At 43.2% G+C, this 19924-nt stretch overlaps 1 protein-coding gene across 2 annotated transcripts in view; it reads right to left on the reverse strand.

Annotated features, from left to right (window-relative positions):
• Positions 1 to 19924, reverse strand: part of esama (endothelial cell adhesion molecule a) — a 42264-nt gene that overhangs the window by 3656 nt on the left and 18684 nt on the right. Inside the window, exons 2-6 of one of the 2 annotated variants that reach the window (XM_035434914.1) lie at positions 3159 to 3301; positions 1458 to 1665; positions 1095 to 1250; positions 712 to 834; positions 58 to 187 (exon numbers count right to left, since the gene is read on the reverse strand). In XM_035434914.1, coding sequence (XP_035290805.1) covers positions 58 to 187; positions 712 to 834; positions 1095 to 1250; positions 1458 to 1665; positions 3159 to 3301 — 760 coding nt within the window. The remainder of the gene's footprint in view (positions 1 to 57; positions 188 to 711; positions 835 to 1094; positions 1251 to 1457; positions 1666 to 3158; positions 3302 to 19924) is intronic. The other variant, XM_035434915.1, reaches the window with a different exon arrangement.

Below are 19924 nucleotides of genomic sequence, written 5' to 3' on the forward strand. Positions count from 1 at the left end.
ACACACACACAAACAGCTTCAGGCAAGCGCCCCGTGCACCATGTAGTACAATCTCACTTGATGTCATTGGCTATGTCGTCCTCACTGTCCTTCCTTCTCTTGAGAAAGAAGATGAGGATGAGGAGGAGGGCGAGAAACACCAGCACTGAGCCCACCGTCGCCCCGGCGATCACCCCCGCACTGGAGGCTGCACGGAAACCAGAGAAATGTTCTCAATGTGAACTCCATCTCAGTGCACACACATACAAACATCCACTCACCCACTCACCCACATTATCTACAGATGCAGCATCTTTACAAATGCTTTCCTCATTACCCATTCATACACTCACCCACTCATTAACACATCCACATATCCTTTTATTCAAACACTTCCACATCCACTACATACAGGTGTTGATACACCGGGTAAAGTATGTATAGCTGTTGTTACAGAGAGCGATATGGTGTTGATTAACAAATTTCTGCAAGGATCAATAAAGCATTTGTTCATTCATACAGAGATTGACATGTGTGTACAGGTGTTCATACAGAGAGTAAGATGTTTGTACAGGTGTTCATACAGAGAGTGTGATATACATACAGGTGTTCATACAGAGAGTGTGATATACGTACAGGTGTTCATACAGAGAGTGTGATATATGTACAGGTGTTCATACAGAGAGTGTGATATACATACAGGTGTTCATACAGAGAGTGTGATATACGTACAGGTGTTGATCTCAAGATTAATGTAACAGGTCTCTGAGCCTGCGGTGTTGCTTGCTTTGCACACGTATTTCCCCGACATGTTCTTGGTCAGATTGCTCAGTTTGAGTGTGCCCAGGTTCTCATCTGTAGGACAAAAATAGTCACACACAGTCACACACGGTCACAAATGTGGAATTCTGGGTAACCATCTACAATGACAAGGACAGATGTTAACTGTGGCAGGTACAGAGAAATGAAACAGGGAGGCAAGGGTTAAATTAGAATAAGGTTCTACTCTTCTTCTTCAGAGAACTGACTGGGCTGGGGCTTGTTTTGGTACGTTTTACAAAGTTTAATTAATGAAAAATTGAAAATAAGAAATGTTATAAATGGACAGGACTCACTCTGCATAGGAGCGAAGAAGACCTCGGACACTGGGGAGGTCTTGGTCCACCGGTACAGTGGGACCGGTTTGCCAGCTTCGGATTTGCAGCTCAAGGTAACATTCCCCTTCAGCACAGGCTTTCCCACCATTTTACACACTGGTGGTGATGGAGGAACTGCGGAGGACAGGGAGAGCCACAAAACATATTACACTCAGTTTAATATCAATGAAATGTCTTGCAGTATATATCGTGTCTCAAAATCAAGTGAAATTTTAAGGTAAAGCATTTTTTCATTTTAGATGGTAAATTTTATACTCCAATTTATACAATTGTTGCTCATTTCCACATTTCCTCGCGCCCAGCCTTTGGACCGGCTCTTACCTTTTACGTCGAGCGTGAGCTCCCCTTTGATGGCCGTGCCACCTGGGATGATGACCTGGCAGACGTACAGCCCCGAGTCGGACTCCCTCGTGTGGTTGATGAAGATGGACACGTTGGAGTTGGGCATGGTCTGAGTGAACCCCACCCGCCCAATGAACTGGGGGCTACCGTGACTCGGCACGCCCGCCGTGTTGGAAATGACCTGTGCCCAAAACAAAACACCGTGCTGAAAACCCCGAGGCAAACATTCTGCAGTGGAAATACATTAAGCTTTCAAATGAAACAAAAAAAACAAAAAAAAAAAAACATTCTTTATGATTAATCTTTGACAGATTCCTAAGAGAAGCTTTCCGGCTTCACCGCGACACAGAAGCAGGCCTTTGAAAAGATTATGCAGAAAATGATGTGCACAGATGGCACTGTGGTGCTGGAAGACTTCCGGCAGTGATAAGCTTTCAAGCAATGGCAAATGAGACTACAGGGATGATCACAGTCATTACAAGGACTCAAGTGGCAATGCAGGTGCCGCAGGAATGCAGTAAGTGCACCGTCTTGCCTACCGTTATATTTACACAGAGAAGAGAGCCTCACACAGTAAAATGTCCAGTGTTAAGTCAACACTAACAGTGGGACCAACTGTTGAGTTGAATTAACACCGGAATACAGCACTGAGCTTTATAGCAGCTGTTTAAGAACCTTGATGGAGATTCCACACCTTTTCCCCATGTGGTTATACACCTGCCCAATGTACTGCATGAGAGACAGCTTGAAATATACAGCATATTTGCTCTGATTGTACCTTGCCCTTTCTTTGTATAATACATATGTTATGACATTGTACAGTAAAAAATGATTGTGGGTCTACAGTAAAACTCCTGGTCAACATCAGACTCACCAATGTATTACTGGAATGCTGGTGCAAGCCAAGTCAATGTTTTAAGAGAATTAGCATGTTATTAGCAGGAAAAGCAAGATATTTTTTGCTTTTACTCCTTGTAAAATCAATGGGATTTTACTTTTTGATATTCAAAGTTTTTTTCCTATCCTTTGATCAATTGAAATGTGCATATTTTGGTCTTGATATATTTATTACTTGACCTGAAGTAATAAATATATCAAATATATGGCCTACTTTGCATTGCATTTGTCTAAAATGTGTTCTGGGAGCTAATGCAATGCAACATTTTCCTGGCTTGTACAGCTTTTTTATCTCTAACTCTGAGGATGCTGGAAGGGGTGAGAGAGATGATGGTGGACAGCAGACATCTGTCGACGTTCTTCAGGTTTTGGATGGATAGTTGTAATGAGGGGGCGCAGGAGGGTGTTCGAGGGGGGGATGGGGGGCGGGGGGGGGGGGGGCAGTGGGCTGCGTGTTCGTGCCTCGGCCTTGTCTTTCTGATTATGACCGAGGCAGGGACAGGTTTGATTGTGTCAGACAGACAGCTCCAGTGCGTTCTGCCTCCACCTCCCCTGGCTGCTCGTCTCCCCTGACACTCGGCATATTAAATCTCACAGTTCAGCTTAGACCAAGCCTTTCTTCCATCCGCGGATGTACTTTTAACAGCACGACACAAAAACAGGTCTTCCGAAATGAGGAGTGTGGAATGAAGTCCCAAGTAGCCACAGCATATTTACAGGGAGGAAGTGAGGTGGTAAGAAAACAACACAATGTATATTTGGAGTGAGAAAACAGATACTCACCAGCGTGGAAGAATTTCCCACCATGTTCCAGATGACCGTGTTCTTGTTGATATCTGACGTGGGGCTATACCAGGCCTGTAGAACCACCATTTGACCATTTATGACCTCGATGCGATTGCGCGGTATCGCCACCTGTGCGTCTCCTGTAGAGGGCACCACAGAGCACAGCTGTTAAGGCGCAGGACTCCCGAGTCAAATGAAAGCTCACAGAAAAGCCTACGGTTGCGTGACACAATTACACATCAAATTATGCAGCCTGTTTCTAATGTCAGAAAGTCTAACATATAAATATGTACGTTTATAATCTGAGCAAATACAGACCCGTGACAGAGCAAAGGTTCCCAAGATGAGAAAAACAGGTATAAACATTCTAATACAATATGAGGCACCTAGCTAAGCACAAAAAAAGAACAATTAAGATAATTTTTCAAGCATTTTCAGTGTTTTACATTGGCTACATTGACAGTTTCTCAAAATGACATTTTCCTGATGCCTGGCATTGGACGTTATTAATATTTACACAAAGTGGTACACCGGGATATAGTACATCTATGACTGTCCATTAAAAGATGTAGAACATTTCACAGAGGGAACACACTAGGACAGATAAATGCACCACAACAGATAAAACTATCTGAATAATGCAACATGCAAATCATACCAGTACAATTTGCTCAAACCCATACCCTACATTATCAATTATCAATTATCATCATGTCTGCTCACTCAGGACATAAAGACGTTTAATTACATGAATCAATACTTTCCACAGATTGTAATAGTGATGGACGTCATTTTATTTGGTTTAATCCAAAATACAAACCTTAAATTATTAAATTTATTAATGATTAAAAATCCTGATTTTGGATTATGACTTATATCACCAATGATTAAATAAATATTTGACCGATGGAAGAAAAAGATAACAGTTCCAATGGTGTGCCTACAGAGATGGATGTCTACTGTTGAAGCACCACCATAATTTAGTGGGTCATAAAGAAAGACAGTGAGAGTATGACAAATAATAAAGAATGCGGAGCACAAACAACCCTCCCCATGTCAGCATGCGAGATGCTCCCAGCACAGGCTCCTGTCTTACCCAGCCAGTTTGGAGCTAAATCTTTGCAGTCATGTCACAGAAAAGAATCCCACTTTAACTGCAGCATATTCTTTTTTCCTGTCTGTATATGTTTTTCTCACGTTGCATTCATAGAATATACATAGTGTCTAGTACACTCAGCTGAGGGTCTACTGCAGGGGTTTCAGACTTCTGAGGGGCCACAGTGTCTGATGCCTTTTGGGCACTTCAACACATAAGTCACTGATTGGCTAAAGAGTCGATGAACCTTGTTTTCAAGGACTAAATCGGCTACTGATTGAAATGTGGGAAAAGCCCACAGCTACTGTATTCTTCCAGGGCTGGAGTTTTGCAGCCACACAACACTGTAGATGTCCTGGTCATTCATACACAATGATTCACAATATATTCATATCATTTCCTACATGTAGAATTTCATAGAATAATACAGGCACATCAGAGTACAGGGAATCTGAAACAGTGTGGCAATGACAGCATTTAAAAAATAAAAATAAATAAAAAAACCTTGGACGTTAGTTCTATTGACAAATTGCCATGATATTATCCGTGCAGAATTTGAATCTGCTCATGTTCCTGGCCAGGATACTTGTTTGTCTCGCTAATCTTTTTATTGTAAATCTTTAATTCTGTTTTTCATCAGCAGGGCCCGGAAGTGAGTGAAGAGGGGAAAATAGGGCAGGCGGTGATGTGTGACAGCGGGTCTCTGGGCAGGGAGGTGTGGAGGCGGAGTGAAGAGGGTCGGTTTGGGGCCCATGTTTCCTTGTGCAGGTTTATCTCTGGCACTGTCATTTTCGATTGTTTATCAAAGGGAGGGGAAATCTTCCATAATCCTGAGCTCCACTCTGCCACCCATCTGTGCTGTACAAATGCTGGGGGGTTGGTGGGTGGGGTGGGGGCAGTTCTCTCCTTCCGGAGGAGCGGGAATGAGGAGGCGCACCGATTGGCCAGGGCATGCACTCAGCCGTGGAACTAATGCATGCTGGTCAGAGAGGTGAAATCAGGGCAGTGGTATGCTTCATTCCACAGAATCATACTCAATGGCCTGACGGCAACCGCTGTTCACCATGATTCAATGTAAAATCCACACTGATGGAGTATGTTTAACTCTGACAGAGCATTTTTGATTCCTCTGGGCAAACACATTTTTCTGGGCTCTGAACATTTTACAGTGCTACCCATAGCTCCCTTAAAACACCTTTCCCTAGATATAAATAAAATATCATTGATATAGCCTTAAAATATTGGATACATTACTTTATTGTCATGCTAGCTAACACATGATGCTAATTTATAGCCAGCAATCAAAATGCAAGAACTTAAAGGTCCATTTGTTAACTCAACTAATTTGAAACCTTGCCTTATTCGCTACTCCCAATGAAAATGTGCACCTTACAGGTCGCAAGTCAGCTGCGCCTGCCACATGCTAGGAATGTGTGGGCAAGCTGGGTTTGTGTGCTGTGCGTATTACTTTGTGTTGTGTGTTTTTAATCTGAAGTAATCACTACGTCTAATTTAGAACCAAAACAACTCTGGGGATATTGTAATAGAAGGATAAGTGGTCTTAAAACAGCTTACTTGTGATAATCTGCATTGAATAATCAACAAACATTACTTGGCAGCTGTAGCCGAACAGAGATTTGCAAATGAGAAACATATGCCCGGAGGATGGGTGCAGTGCCCCAGGCCCTCCAAATGGGGGCAGCAAAATGTCAAGAGTGCTGCTGTAAATGAGCCAAATCTTTGATCTCAAAACTCTAAAATCGCGAAATGGTACAGCACCAACCAAAGGCAACTGGCTGTCAGAGTCAGAGAATTTACCAAGACCAAACACAATGCAGTGTGTGTACACTCCAAATGTTAACTCACTGCTGTTAACTTTATGTATTTAAGTGACATATACTGCAATTTGAAGTGTGTACTGAAAAATATGTGTTTTGCAGTAATGTGAAATGTAATTGTTAAAGCAGGTGAATGTAGGTCTGTTGCAATTGGCTAAAGCACAATGGCTCCTCACTACTCTGAATTCCGGCTTTTTTGAGCCCTTAAGTTTCCAGCTCTCCCAGAGCATCCTCGTCTCATCCAGGGATTCGCTATCAGATGCCTGGGTAACCAATAAGCCGGTGAGTGATGTTCTGTGGGGAACCTGTGTCAATGTGGGCTTGCTCTTATTAAATGGAGCTGCCCTTTCTAATAATCTTTCTGCTCACATATCCTCCTCTTGCCAAGATCTTAGCTCTGATTCTGCCTTTCATCAGACAATCTCCCCTAGGAACAGGACTCCAAATCACGGGGGCTCACCTGCTCTGACAGCCAGACAAGACTCGGGGCACAGAAACGGATTTTCTGTTCTTTGTTCATATTTTTATCGATGATTGTGTGGTTTGTATTCATGTCTGTTTTGGATTGAGATCATGGACTGAGATAATAACAAATTATATTATTATGAAATTAACAGAAACCTTTGACTGGAAAATAGTTGTGGTACAGCATTTTTACATTTTACATTTTTTATTTATCTCAGTACAACAAGAAACATGAGGCTTAGGGTTGTTAGGCTACCAAGGTCTAACAGCCATAAAGACACATCTCTGCGACATACATCCACGCTCTCACCATAACATACCGAGACATGCCTCAACTTCATCTACATTTTCAGCCTCTAAAACTGCCGTCTTTCTCCTTCGTTCGCATTTAAGACCTGGGATTTGTGCATAACCCACGTACTGTATTTAACAAGAGCTTATGCATGCTAATAAACCCTAATATCATTTCAGCAAAAAACACTATTCTACTCTTGACAGTTCCTTCAATGTTAATATTCAGACTCGGTTTCAGTATGAAATTGTGTGTTTTTGCTTTATGCCACATCATTTCCTGTATTCAGAGTGTTCAGAGAGGTAGCAGAAAGAAGATCTGTATATTGGTGTCAAGGTGACGAGGGCTGTGATATTTCTCAGAATGAGGAGCGGTGCTCCCCCCACAGACACCCCCCCCCCCCCCCCCCAATAAATATTTGCAGGATGCTCTGTAAAATTGGATTTGTGTAAAGCCCCTGGTGCTATTTCTAGCAGTTTTGAGGAGCTCTGTCTCATCTGACCAGCCTTCAATGGCTCTTAGGTTCTGAGTGACTTTAATTAATACTTTAATGAGAACTCCCTGGCAACAGTGTTACAGTGAAGCACACAGCGTGCGTAGTTAAAACACTCCCTTGAGTGCCCGCTCACACACACGCACACATGCACAGACACAAGCAAACCGAGCCTAAAACCGCGCCCCGAAAGATTTTTTTAGACCTTACTTGAAATGATACCACAGCTGAACGTGCAACATAGCAATTAGGGTTGAAAAATATTCTTATCAAAAAAATGTTCCCAAGGAAGAAGGGTGAAGTGCGTAAGCGAACAAAAAAGGAAGAGAGTGAAAGATAGATGAGGCAAGGCAGAGAGGAGAGTTGAGCCCCATGTTCTGTAACAAAGGAGCCAGATAATTAATGTGCATTGAACATCCTTTTACACTTAAGTAATCTCCTTCATAATGACCCGGGGAGAGCTCTCTCTGCTGGGCTCTGTAGGTTTTAGAGGGGAGCATGCCGCTGCATACTGACAATAGCGCTGCCTCGGAGCTACCTTCACTCCGCCCATCTGCGACATACGGACACCGCCTCGCCATTTCGGATCTGCTCCAGAACTAATAATCTACTTACAGCACCTGATTGGATTTTAATTATGAATCATGAATCTCAAGGAGGTGGAACACGACGCAGTGTTTTAAATAAATGATTCTCTCTGGCCTGCCCCAACCCATTTTCGATTTCCCATTGAAGTTCTTATCAAAACCAAAACAGAGCCGCTGAAGAGAACCATGCTGAATATTCAAGTGCAACTTTGCATCGATGGATCATTGACAGAATCTATCCGTCCATCATCTAGCCCGCTTATTGTTGGTGAGGGTCATTGGGCGGAGGAGGGGGGGGAGGCAGGAATACACCCTGGACAGGTGTATCTATCGAAGGGCACACACACCATTCACTCACACACATACATACCTACGGGCAATACAGAGTCTCCAATTAGCCTAATCTGCATATTTTTGGACTGTGGGAGGGTAACTGGAGTTGCCGGAGGAAATTCACACGGACACAGGGAGAACAGGTAATTTTCCCTGGGAAAGATACATATTTAAATTTCCTTGATTTTGGACTTCTCAAAGACAGAGCACTGGATTCAACCTGTGCCTACGACAATTACACAGCAGCATAAAACGAAGAAGTGAATCTGACTGGCGGGAAACATCCACAAAAATTTAAATCAAATTCACTGGAGGATTTCTCTAACAGTGTGAGGTCTCTGGACTGGTAGGCACCATTATCCATGAGGTTGTGGTTTTGGGTGGGTTGTGGGTGATGTGTATCTGTGGTTTTCGTGTTGGGAGGGTGAACGGGTGGGGGGGGGGTGATGGGGCAGGGGGCTGTGTGGAGCAGGACCCATGGGAGTTGTGCTCTCGAGGGGGACAATGCAATGCGGACAAGGCTCACGTAAGCGAACCTAATGACAGGAAGTGTGTAGATTGCACCGTTTACCCTCCTCTACATCCTCTCTTTAAGATGCCTCCCCGATAGAAAAAAGCGCGTTATGTTAAGGCTGACCCCAGACCTTTGAAGGATGAAGCTAATTTGTTTATCAAAAAGGCCCCCACATCAGTCTCTCCGACAGTTAGGAGTTAAACTAACATTATTGTAAAAGTCCCATAGCGACACAATAGCCCACGACCTTTGCTCCATTCTGTTTGCTTACCCCAGCCCTAAAACGGTCGGCCTTTGAAGGGCGGGCATGTAAACGACAGCGCAAACTGACACGCAATTTCAAAGTCCTGGCATCTGATCGCAATCGCGTTGCGAACGAGCCCCAGTTCAAAACGACGCCGACAGGAATGGCGGCGGACATCCTGGCATCAGAGGAGCACAGATGAGTGCGGCCGATGTTCGGACTGTTTATCACCGATGGGGTTCTAAGGCCGTTTGAAGAGCCACGTTTGATACACAACAAGGAACGCGGAGCGTTTCGCCCAGCACATTCCATCATGACCAAAGTGAAACGTTCCAGGATACGAATGGAGCACATCGACTCGGCTTCAACATGTTGTCTTGTCAAAGAAGAAAAAGCTCACCATCAGATAACCAGCGCGGCTCCGTTCCCAAACTGCCATCTCGGAGAGCGATTAGCATAAAAAACGTGTTGGCGGTATCGCGCCATGGTTCCAACCCCTCCTAGGCCTCCCTCCCACTTCATCTGGGGCTTTGAAAGAGATATTTATAAATCATTAGTTTAATTGCAAGGCGACGACGGTCCTTTCATCTCCGGGATCTGTCTCATTTCGGCGGCGTGGAGCGGACGGCGGTGACGATGCTGAGGCAGATAAAGTCTGGGAGAGCTCGGGCTTCGAAGTTATTTGCTGGAGGTTAATTGAAGTTGTAATGACGAGGCTCTGTGATCTGGTGCTGGATTTTAGCTGGGCCGAGCGGCGTGGAATTATCGCATGGTTATAATAGCCATTTAAAGAAAGAAATCCCATTTAAGCTCGCAGAGCTTAGAATGTGGAACATGTCGCACAGCTTCTACTGGGTTTAAAGGACCCTTCTTCCATAGAAGAAACAAATGCGTCCAACAACAACAAAAATGAATATAATAATGAAACTGTATGAGCCATGCTAAAGATAGTATCATTATATACTTCCAGCAATATCCATAATGACATGATTTCAAAAAGCAGTAGGCTATATAAAATACAGTATTTGAATATGCCTTGAAGGTTGTTCCCCCCCCCCCCCCCCTTAATTCAGTTACGAACATTCTAATCACATCCTGTATTTGTGGTCTTACATATTAAAAGTTTAGCCCATACATTTCTAAATGCCTGGTACCAAGCCACCCTCGTGGCCTTTAAAGTGTAGCAGAGCCAGGGTGATAACGCACTGTTGATAACTTAGTTCTGGCAATGAGGAACAAACCGCAGACAGAGGTGAACTTGCACAATCTGTTCCACTCCAAGATGTCCAGAATCCCAAAACAAAACAAACATTTCTCTCACTTCTCACCCTAAACATGCAGAGTTTCCTCTGCATTGTGCAGATAGAGCAGGGCAGGAAAAGCCCGGGCCTGCTGATAACACAGATTGGGCCACGACCCAAAATTAGCAAGGCCTTTTACACAGAAGCAGAGGTCAGGACCGAGGGCAGGAAAGCAGCAGAGTCGCCCCGCGGCCTCACGTACTGCGCACACCTGGACACAAACACACATCCTTGGCAACCCCTTCCTCCGGAAAGCGTCCTGCCTTCACGAATGCCTTTTGCCTCCTTAGGAAGTTAGCAACTGTCGGCAAGGGAATGACGACAAAGGGTAGACGAGAATGAGTCAATGAGTCGAGATTTCTGGAAATTGGTCATTTCAGTCTCACAAGGAAAGCCTACAGTGCAGGAATGAGCGTGCACACACACACACACACACACACACACACACACACACACACGCACACGCACACACACACACACACACACACAGGCGGATGCATTACTATACTGTACAAAATCAGCCCATAAGAAGTACTTGTTAGAAATGGGCTTCAGTGGCAGAAAGGCCTCATTTTGATCAGGTCTTTGAAGCAGAAAGCAGGGAGATCAGTCTGAACAATACTGAGAGGTGGCAGGTGACAGAATCCTCTCACTCCTGTCAGATTACCAAGGTGCAAAGACTCATTCTTGTGGATTGGATAAACAAGATGAATCCTCTAGGATTAACCCAGATATGTATGTTAAAACAGTTCCACGGTGTGCTCATGTGCAACCCCACATCCCGCTGTTGTAGTCTGGCAGTTATTTAAGCTAATATTTTGTATTTCAGCGAAAGTCATTAGTCTTATCACATCATCAGGAGGGCGCCACTGTTTCCTCAAGAACTGCAGCCTGTATTTTTCGTGACAAACAGGAACTTGTCTGAGAGACGACTGAGAGCACAAGTGTAGCGAGCTGCGGTTTGGTATCGCAAATGGAAATTCAGTGGAAAATATAGCTATGGTTTAGTAGTTTGTGTAATTTAGTTTGTGTAGTTTAAGTTCAATAAAGTGGGCTATAGTTTTCTGTAGGGGGCTCTTGTTTAGCTCTTTTAATATAAGTTCAGTAACGTGCTATTCGATCAACAACAAAATGCAATATTAAACAAATGGAACCATTAAATAAATATAATAATCATTTTAAAAAATGTGTTTTGTGTTTACTCAGGATCCCTTTGTCTAATATTACATTTTGACTACAGATCTGAAACCATTCAGTGTGACAAATATGCAATAACAGAGGAAATCTGGAAGGGGGCAAATAATTTTCATGGCACTGTAGATGCTCTTTTGAATGATCAGAGCATGGATAGGTGGGATCGGGATGGAAGCATATTCATGGGTGAGATGGCTGTGGTGATCAATGTCAGCAGAGAGGTCGTCGGTGGTTGAGGCATCGCAGAGGACAGTGGGATAGCTTGTTTTGTGAGAGTTGACAGAGCATCTAATGGCAGGGTCAGCGGGGGAGGCGCTGTGATTGTGCTCAAAGCAAACTCATGCTGCTCTGGGCCTTCTGGAGGCATGAGATGGCCTCAGTGATAGACCTGGATGGTCTGCTCCCCAGATAATTTCACTGTGCCCTTGCAGACCTCACCAGACTGGCCCACTGTTACCCTCCACTTCCACTCAGATTAAGCTGTAAGCAATGCAGATTCCCTGGACTTCTATTTGGTAACTATTTATTCTAACTGCCTTTCTGGCTGGCACTGGGCCCGTCTAGTATTTTAGTGAGCATACAAAAGCCTCCATTAACACCTTCCAAAAATAATAACAGATATGAATACAAATGAAGTCATGAGGTGATCTGTATGGTTTACCTGAGAAAGGTGTAAAGTATTAACGCTGCAGATCAACATTAGTGTTGTTAGTGTCATAAAAACTGAATAAAAAAAAGAATCCCACAGATGCAATCTCAATAAGCACTTGGGCCCAATGTACCTGTGCTAGGACATTCTGGCTGAAGGGGAAACTTGGTTGCTCTTAACACTTCTGGCCTAGAGAGTAACTTCTGTGCCACAGAGATGAAAGTGTTTTTGTGTGTCAAATTAAAACAAGTGTGGAAAGTGTGAAGCCTAAAATATACTTTCAATGATTCTGCCCAGAACAAAATTAGAACCGCCTCAATTCGCAATACAGGGGGTGCATTATGGGAATGGATTATGTTCCTCTGAGGACTCAGCATAAGCCACTGCCTGTCACATCTGTTTAGTGATGCCCCTCTGTCAGCATAGTGCCAGGATCTCAGAAAAAGAAGTCTCTCGCTCACCCTGGGTTAACTTACTGGCTGCAACATCAATGTGCAAAGAGTTGCACATTGTTTTTCAAAGACTAAATTCAAACCTGAGTTTAAAAAAAGAAAAGAATTTAATTTTGATTTGTGTTATTGAAAAGCATTAAGGACACAGAACAGTGAAATATTTCACATACAATTTGACACAGTGCAATATGCACAGTACGTAATGTCACTTTGAACAGCTTGTTGTTTTTTAGAAGCTATACTATAAATACAGCTCAGCTTGTTTGTGTGGGCATGGCCATCTAACAGGTGAGAGACAAATCACTAGAGCAATTTGAGATCCTTACAGCAGTGGGTGGAATGATCTCCAAGTAGATATACTATGCGCACATTAGGACTGCTTCTGCCAATAATTCAAATGTTAACATCCTTGTTTACACCCACATGGAACAAAGTGATGCCACTGCATTCTTTCCCCTTTCTCTCGACCTTGACAAAGGGATATTCTGGCATTTTGGCTAGTTACATCAGATTACATTACATTTGTTTAGCAGACACTCTTATCCAGTGAAACTCACCACCCAAAGTTCAGTAATGCATTGAAGAGCAGCGGTGACTACAGAAACAGAAAAGGTAACTAAAACTCTTAGATCCAACAACAGTGAAAATTAGAAATGTTGGAATCATGCACACTATTGCTGTTTTGCATTAGGTTAGTAAAGGGAAATATAAATAATATTTGCGTTCTAAAACGTAATGTGCCAATACATAGTGTATATCATATTTGGCGTTGGCTTGAGAGGTCTGGTTACGCTGTTCTGTTCACAGTGACACTGAAGTTAATCAGGCCAGCAGCCAATCGGAGGCACCGAGGGTCCCAAAGGCCACTGTAAACAGACATAGGGGCCTCGAAGGCACTGGTCATGCAGCACGTCTTTCACACGCTCTTCCTGGAACCACAGACTCACTTCCTCCAGGAAGGGGTCAACACACAGAAGCTGGGAACATTCCCACTCTGGTATTCCATAGCCTTGTGGAAAAAATATCCTTTCATGCTAGAAAGTTCTCTTTATTATTTTTATTTGTTTGGAGGGAATGGAGGATGTGTGATGGCTATTCTGAGATGTAGAACCATCTGAAAAGCTTAGAGTATGCTGAACACTCAGCTGGGTTTTAGGCTTGAGACCTTTGTTATCTTTAGTCCCAATTCAAAGTGAAACAAAGCAAAGCCAAGCTACTAATGGAGCTTAAAAGAAAAGACCCAATAGAACAATCAAATATTTTGTGTTAGCTTATTTCGGGGCCCATCCATCTATGACAATATAATCTTGGGATAACAGCTCCAATATGTTTATGGAAAAATGCTGATTTACTCTGTGTCACCATTTTTGGCTCTGACCCTAAGATTACATCAGTTGAGGAGAAAAATCTCCCAAGCTCTGCCCTGCAAAAAAAAAAAAAAATCCAAAAATAAAATGCAGCGTGGAATTCTCTCATAGCTGCAGACAACATCTGGCTGCATTCCAATGTTTCCATGCATGAGAACCTCAAAGGACATGCATACTATTTTACATACCCAGAAGGAAAACAAAGTCACTCAATTCCTGAATGAAATAAACATTTGTCCTTGTGTTAATTTTCATCTATGAAAACTGTTTATGTCTGAACTCTGTCAATAAAACAGAGATGGTACAGGCAAAGACTGCAGAGGCAAAAGCAAAGAGGCAAACAAGCAAAGAGTGAGCAGATTAAGTCATAATTTTATCTCAAAAATGTATAAAGTATATAGATTTTAGAAGTAATACCAAAGTTTGAAGCACATTCAGGAGTACTCTTTTATTTAATTACATTATTAAATCTCATGTAAAAGCTAGGCCAATGGCCTCTGCACTTGATCCCATAGAAATATTTTGTGCAGAGTTGAATAATTTCATTTGGCAAAGGTTTTCATTTAGTAAACAAAGTAAAAAATAAAAAAAAGTCTCAGTTACATGTGAAAAACAGAAAATGACCCTGATCTCCATCTCAAAATGACAAAAGTCACTATTTTCCATGGTGATGAGTCAGAATACATTTACAAGCACAACTTTCTGCCGGTACCATTTCCCTCCCCGCAAACAGAGCCGTTCTCAGGTCGAGTTTCAATGAACAATGTTTAATGCACGGCACATCGCACTCCTTAAACACACAACACAATATTTTACACTTCCATTCCCACACCTTGCAGGTCAGGATCACCTTGCCATGCACATCAGCAGGGGGAAAATGATATATTTGCACATTAATACATACCTCACCCTGAACAGCTGCCGATCAGCAGAAACCCCTGGGTGCAAGACTGCCAAGAGAGCCCTGCCAGCATTTATTTCCCCGCACCGAACATAGCTGCTGAGGATTTGGCCTTACAGAATGGGAACACATGTCGAATTAACGTCCCCTAACAGCATGCAGGCGCTAGTATTTCTTATTTTCGCATTAACACATGGCATGCTGTGAACAACCAGTTTTGAAGAAGAGGAGACAGGGGATAGAATGAACTGTAACTGCGAGGTATTATGTACACTAGAGAATCAAATATATATGATTCATCTTTATTTTCCTTTGGTGAACAAAGTTTTATTACATTGTTGCCTACATAAAGCATAGGTACTGAAGCAACAAAACCAGAAGAGAGCCAGTACTGAGAGCCAATGGCAGCACAGAAAAGTCTGTCTCACTGCACCTGTGTGCACAGAGCAATAAAGGTCTGAAATCTGCTAGGAATAGCCTCACATCTGCAGTAACCATACGCTAACACTGTATCTGAATGCATGCGTGCTGCATGGCTGCAGTGCTGGCACGAGACTGGGCTTTAAATGAAGGTAAAGGAGGACTCGTGGGAAAGTATCTGGGTCACAGCCCTGTGGCGTGGCCTGACTGGCTCGGTGTGGAAGGGAGAAGCTGGGGGAGAGGAAGGCCCCATAGGCTGTGAGGGGACCTCCAGGGTTGAGGGGAGGGGCAGAGCTGGGGGCATTTGGAGCGACCACACTGTCTGGCTGCACCCCCCGAGCACATCCCACGTTGCATCTGGGTTTCCCCGGCGAGACAGGAAATCCACGAATAAGACCCACCTGACAGCCACCACAGCTCATTGGCTCTCCATTGGCTATGACCACCTCATCCTCATGTTAAGTGGTGTGACAAATGGATCTGCATGCCTTTCAAAGTGTGTTACAGCTTTCATTTCCAAACAAGCCTACCGTTTGGAATGGTTACCCTGAAGACTAACCAATGGTACTTGCTGTCAGAAAATGAATAAATGTAATCGCAGTGTTTGAGTGCATGGTGGGGTCTAAGCTCATATACAGAGAGTCGGCAAGTGCAGTTGAGTCAAATGTAAATGCAAACTGTGAAGTCAGAGCTGCAGGATGAATTCATGGTTCCCATGGGAACTGCAGAGTCCCAAATCATTTTAAAAACAGCCACGCGGAAACACAAACATGGAGGGAGCATGGAAAATGGAGCACATTTTGGACTTCCTTTTCTACTCTTCACCAGTAGCACAAGTGACACGCATTTCCCTACGGGTCAGGGAATCACTTCCAAACTTTTCCTCCCAACAGGCTTAGAGGTCTCCAGTTTTGTCATTGCCCCAGAAAAGGCCCAACGATTAGTGACAGTGTAAATGTTTAAAAAATGCGGTATAACAAATACAATTTAATTTACTACCTGAAATTCCATTGGAACCTACATTTCACAAAAGTAATCTTGAAAAAGTGTCAAAGTTTAGCCCACAGAAAGAGGAAACCTAAAAGGGAGCTCACATGGCTAATCAAGACTGTTCTGTATGCCAAATGAAAATGTAACACCAGCTACTCAGAGAACTTAAACAACACAGCATCCTCCTGTAACAGATAAAGCAGTCTCTCATGAAATGGGTCAGGGTTTGTTAAATTAATTTCCCCCTTCTCCATAGCTGTGGGTGGGAGGTCTAGAGGGGATGTGTCTGAGCTCAGGTTTAAAAATGGAAATAATGCTTTTGTTTCTTTAGACAGGTCTTTGCAGGGTCACACAGCTGTTGACGTGCAGAGACTTAGCTGGCACCATTTAAGAACACAGAAAGCAGGGCACAGATGAGAAAAAATGAAACTGAGAGAAAAAAAAGAAATCGAAAGGGGGAATGAAAAACACTTGAGCTCTGGAGAGATGTTCCGTGCTGTCCTTGTAAAACCGTGAGGCTGGTAATGGGCAAAAAAAATCACTGCTCAGACCACTGGTGCTTAAATGGACCAAGACTAAGTCTGCAGTCTTGTTTGAGTGGCCTTGTGACACTGTCATCAAAAGAATCATCAAGGGGCCCAAGAATAAGAGGTACTGCGGAGAAAAGCTCTGGTATGGAATGGCCATTCCTCTCATTCCTTAGCATCGCCTCAGTCAAAACCTGACAGATGCTGCAAAAGAGGGGGTGGGGGTGTGTATGAACATGGGAAGGAACAGCATGGAGGTGTTCTGGATGTATGGGGGTGGGGACAGTGGAGCATTTAAGGACACATCATGATTATGCGTGAGATTATTTGTACAAATTTAGATGCAGGTGTTCCGATTTCGTGAAAGATTATTTATTCAAAGTGAGGCAGGGCAATGGAGGGAGACAATCCTTGCTTCGCCCCCCCCCCCCCCCCCCCCCCCCCGACCCCACTGCATCCCATTGCCCTCTATAAGATTAGGCCAGATTTCTTCTGGCAGGTGGCTAAGCTGTCGCCCTACACTATTTATCTTATCAGCTTTCAAAGCGGTCTTTAACGTGACTTAGGAGCTGGGGACAGACGGATTGTAAGCCATGTGAAGAATGAGTCTGTGAACCAGGACTCACACAAGTCGCCAAATGTCAATAAATATCAAGACCTAAACATTAATGCAGCAGTTTCATAAATCCTTACAACAGTGTACGGATGCTGGATACAGTTGTAACACACATATACACACACACTCATACACACACACCTACACACACACACTCACACACACACACACACACACACACACACACACACACACACCCACGCACAAACACACACACACACACACACAAACCTATGTCATTCAATTTAAAAAAACAAAGCCATTCTATATTGGCAGATCACAGAAAGTGGCCTATGTCAGACCACATGCCAGAATGGTGTTGACCAACAAACACGATCAGTCTCTCCCCTCCGTTATTCCTTTCCCAGAATCCTTAGAGACAATAAACAATTGATACTGAGGGAGGGGAGAGGGGTGCTTTGGTTACCCGCTTTAAATGTTTTCTTTTTTCTTCTGCGCCACACAATGATCCAATTGCAGGAAGGATGGGTGGAGACTGCAGAGCCTTTCAGTGCTATTAAAATTGTTTCCCTTTAACTCTTCATGGATTGGCATTCAGACAGAACAATGCGGGAATTCTGACGTGGTTTTAATTCTGGAAGAGTTTTTAAAGAAACAACCTAAATAATAAATGAGTGAAACAGAAGATACTATAAGTTACACTAACAATGGTAAGACCACTAAAAAGGGTTTAGTTATTTCCTAGCCCTCAAATGTTGCTCTCTCCTGTAGAATAGACAAAGGAAAACATCAAGCCGTCTTTCAACAGCGATCATGAGAGCACTGGTATGGTTTCTTGAATCTATTCCACAGCATAAGACAGTAGTTGGGGGGCTTGGAAATAACTGACTTTTTTCAACAGAGAGGCTCCAATCTCAAAAAAAGAGGCATGAGGAAAATCTCTTTCAACAACACCCATAATGCACAATGTCTTTCTACACCTACTCATCAGACCACCGGGCCTTGAAAATTCATAGTGGCTTCACGGTTTGCCGTCCACCGCATTCGCGTTTTTCCTGGAGCGCACCGCAGGGCTCCTATTGAAATGCAGAATGAGAGACTTATTTATTTATTTATTTTGGCGGTGTTATCGTGGCCATCGGAGCGCGGAGCGATAGCTTGACGGTGGAATGTGGCGCTTATCTGGGAGTGCCAGGCAGCTGGGAGGGAAGCGGACCGTCAGAGAGAGGAAGGGCCCAGAAACAGCCCCTTTCCTGCTGATAGACGGCCCAAGGGAACCAGTGCAGGAACAAAGTATTAACTCTCTCTCTCTTTCTCTATACTGTATATATATATATATATATATATATATATACATACACACACACACACACACACACACACAAAAGAACAAAAGAGTGGAGAAAGGCAAATGTATAAATATGGGACACAAGAATAGGACAGGCCACTGTTACCTTGTTGCCTCTGATGTTAGAGAGCAGTGTTCTTACAGTGGGGGAGGTGCTCAGTCAGTTTGCGAGTAAGTGAACATGTCTGATGTGAGCGAATGAATGAGTGAGCGAGTGATTAATATGACTGAATGACAAGACAGTTAATGAGTAACATTAATGATTAATGTGAGTGAGTGACTAAGTGAACATCAATTAAGTGGTTTGAGAGAATGAGTAAGCAAATAAGTAATGCAATGTGCAAAATAGTGACCTAGCATGTATGAAAACATCATAAAGTAAGCAAGGGAGTTCACTGCTGGTACAAGGAACATTTCCTACTGGTCACAATAATAAAAAAAGCAGCTAATGAGGACACAACTGACCATATTCAAACTGTAATAAAGAAGGTTGAAGATTACCAGCATGACCCTTAGTTTTCTGACACTTTGATGCAATGTTAACACTTTTTTTTACCCTCTGACAAAAATATTTCTGACACTGTAATGAAACCCTGTGCTCATTATTAACTGTGAGCGGTACAGATTTGAATCCCTGACAAGTATAATGCGGAGAGACAAAAGTGCACAGTTCTCATTTACAGTGATGAGGCTGATTCCCAGTCCATACACTGCCGCAGTCCATCACTTTTATAATAATAATAATAATAATAATAATAATAATAATAATAATAATAATAAAAGTAGCGGTCTATGTATATGTACAAATGAACCAATAAAACACACAATAGGTGAATAGTGATAAGACCAAAGGTGCCAAAATGTGGCTGTTGGAGTGCTCAGCAGCATAGTTGGCAGGCGCAGAACAATGCTTGCCACTTGCGTGCGCACACTGGCTCTTTGTGTGCCATGCAAACACACACACACACACACACACACACACACACACACACCTGAATGATGCCTCGCCTCTAACCCCCAGTGCGAAAAAAGAATACACAAACGCGTCCAAATATGGACACGACCTTAAGTGAACCAATGAGTGTATTCGTCTCTAAGAGCTGTGTTAATAACAAGACTTTTAGGTGTTAATTGTAGTTATATGGTTACATGAATTCATTAAAAACATTTGCTTT

Source organism: Anguilla anguilla, chromosome 9 (genome assembly GCF_013347855.1).
Source record: "Anguilla anguilla isolate fAngAng1 chromosome 9, fAngAng1.pri, whole genome shotgun sequence".
In the NCBI taxonomy this organism is placed as follows: domain Eukaryota; kingdom Metazoa; phylum Chordata; class Actinopteri; order Anguilliformes; family Anguillidae; genus Anguilla; species Anguilla anguilla.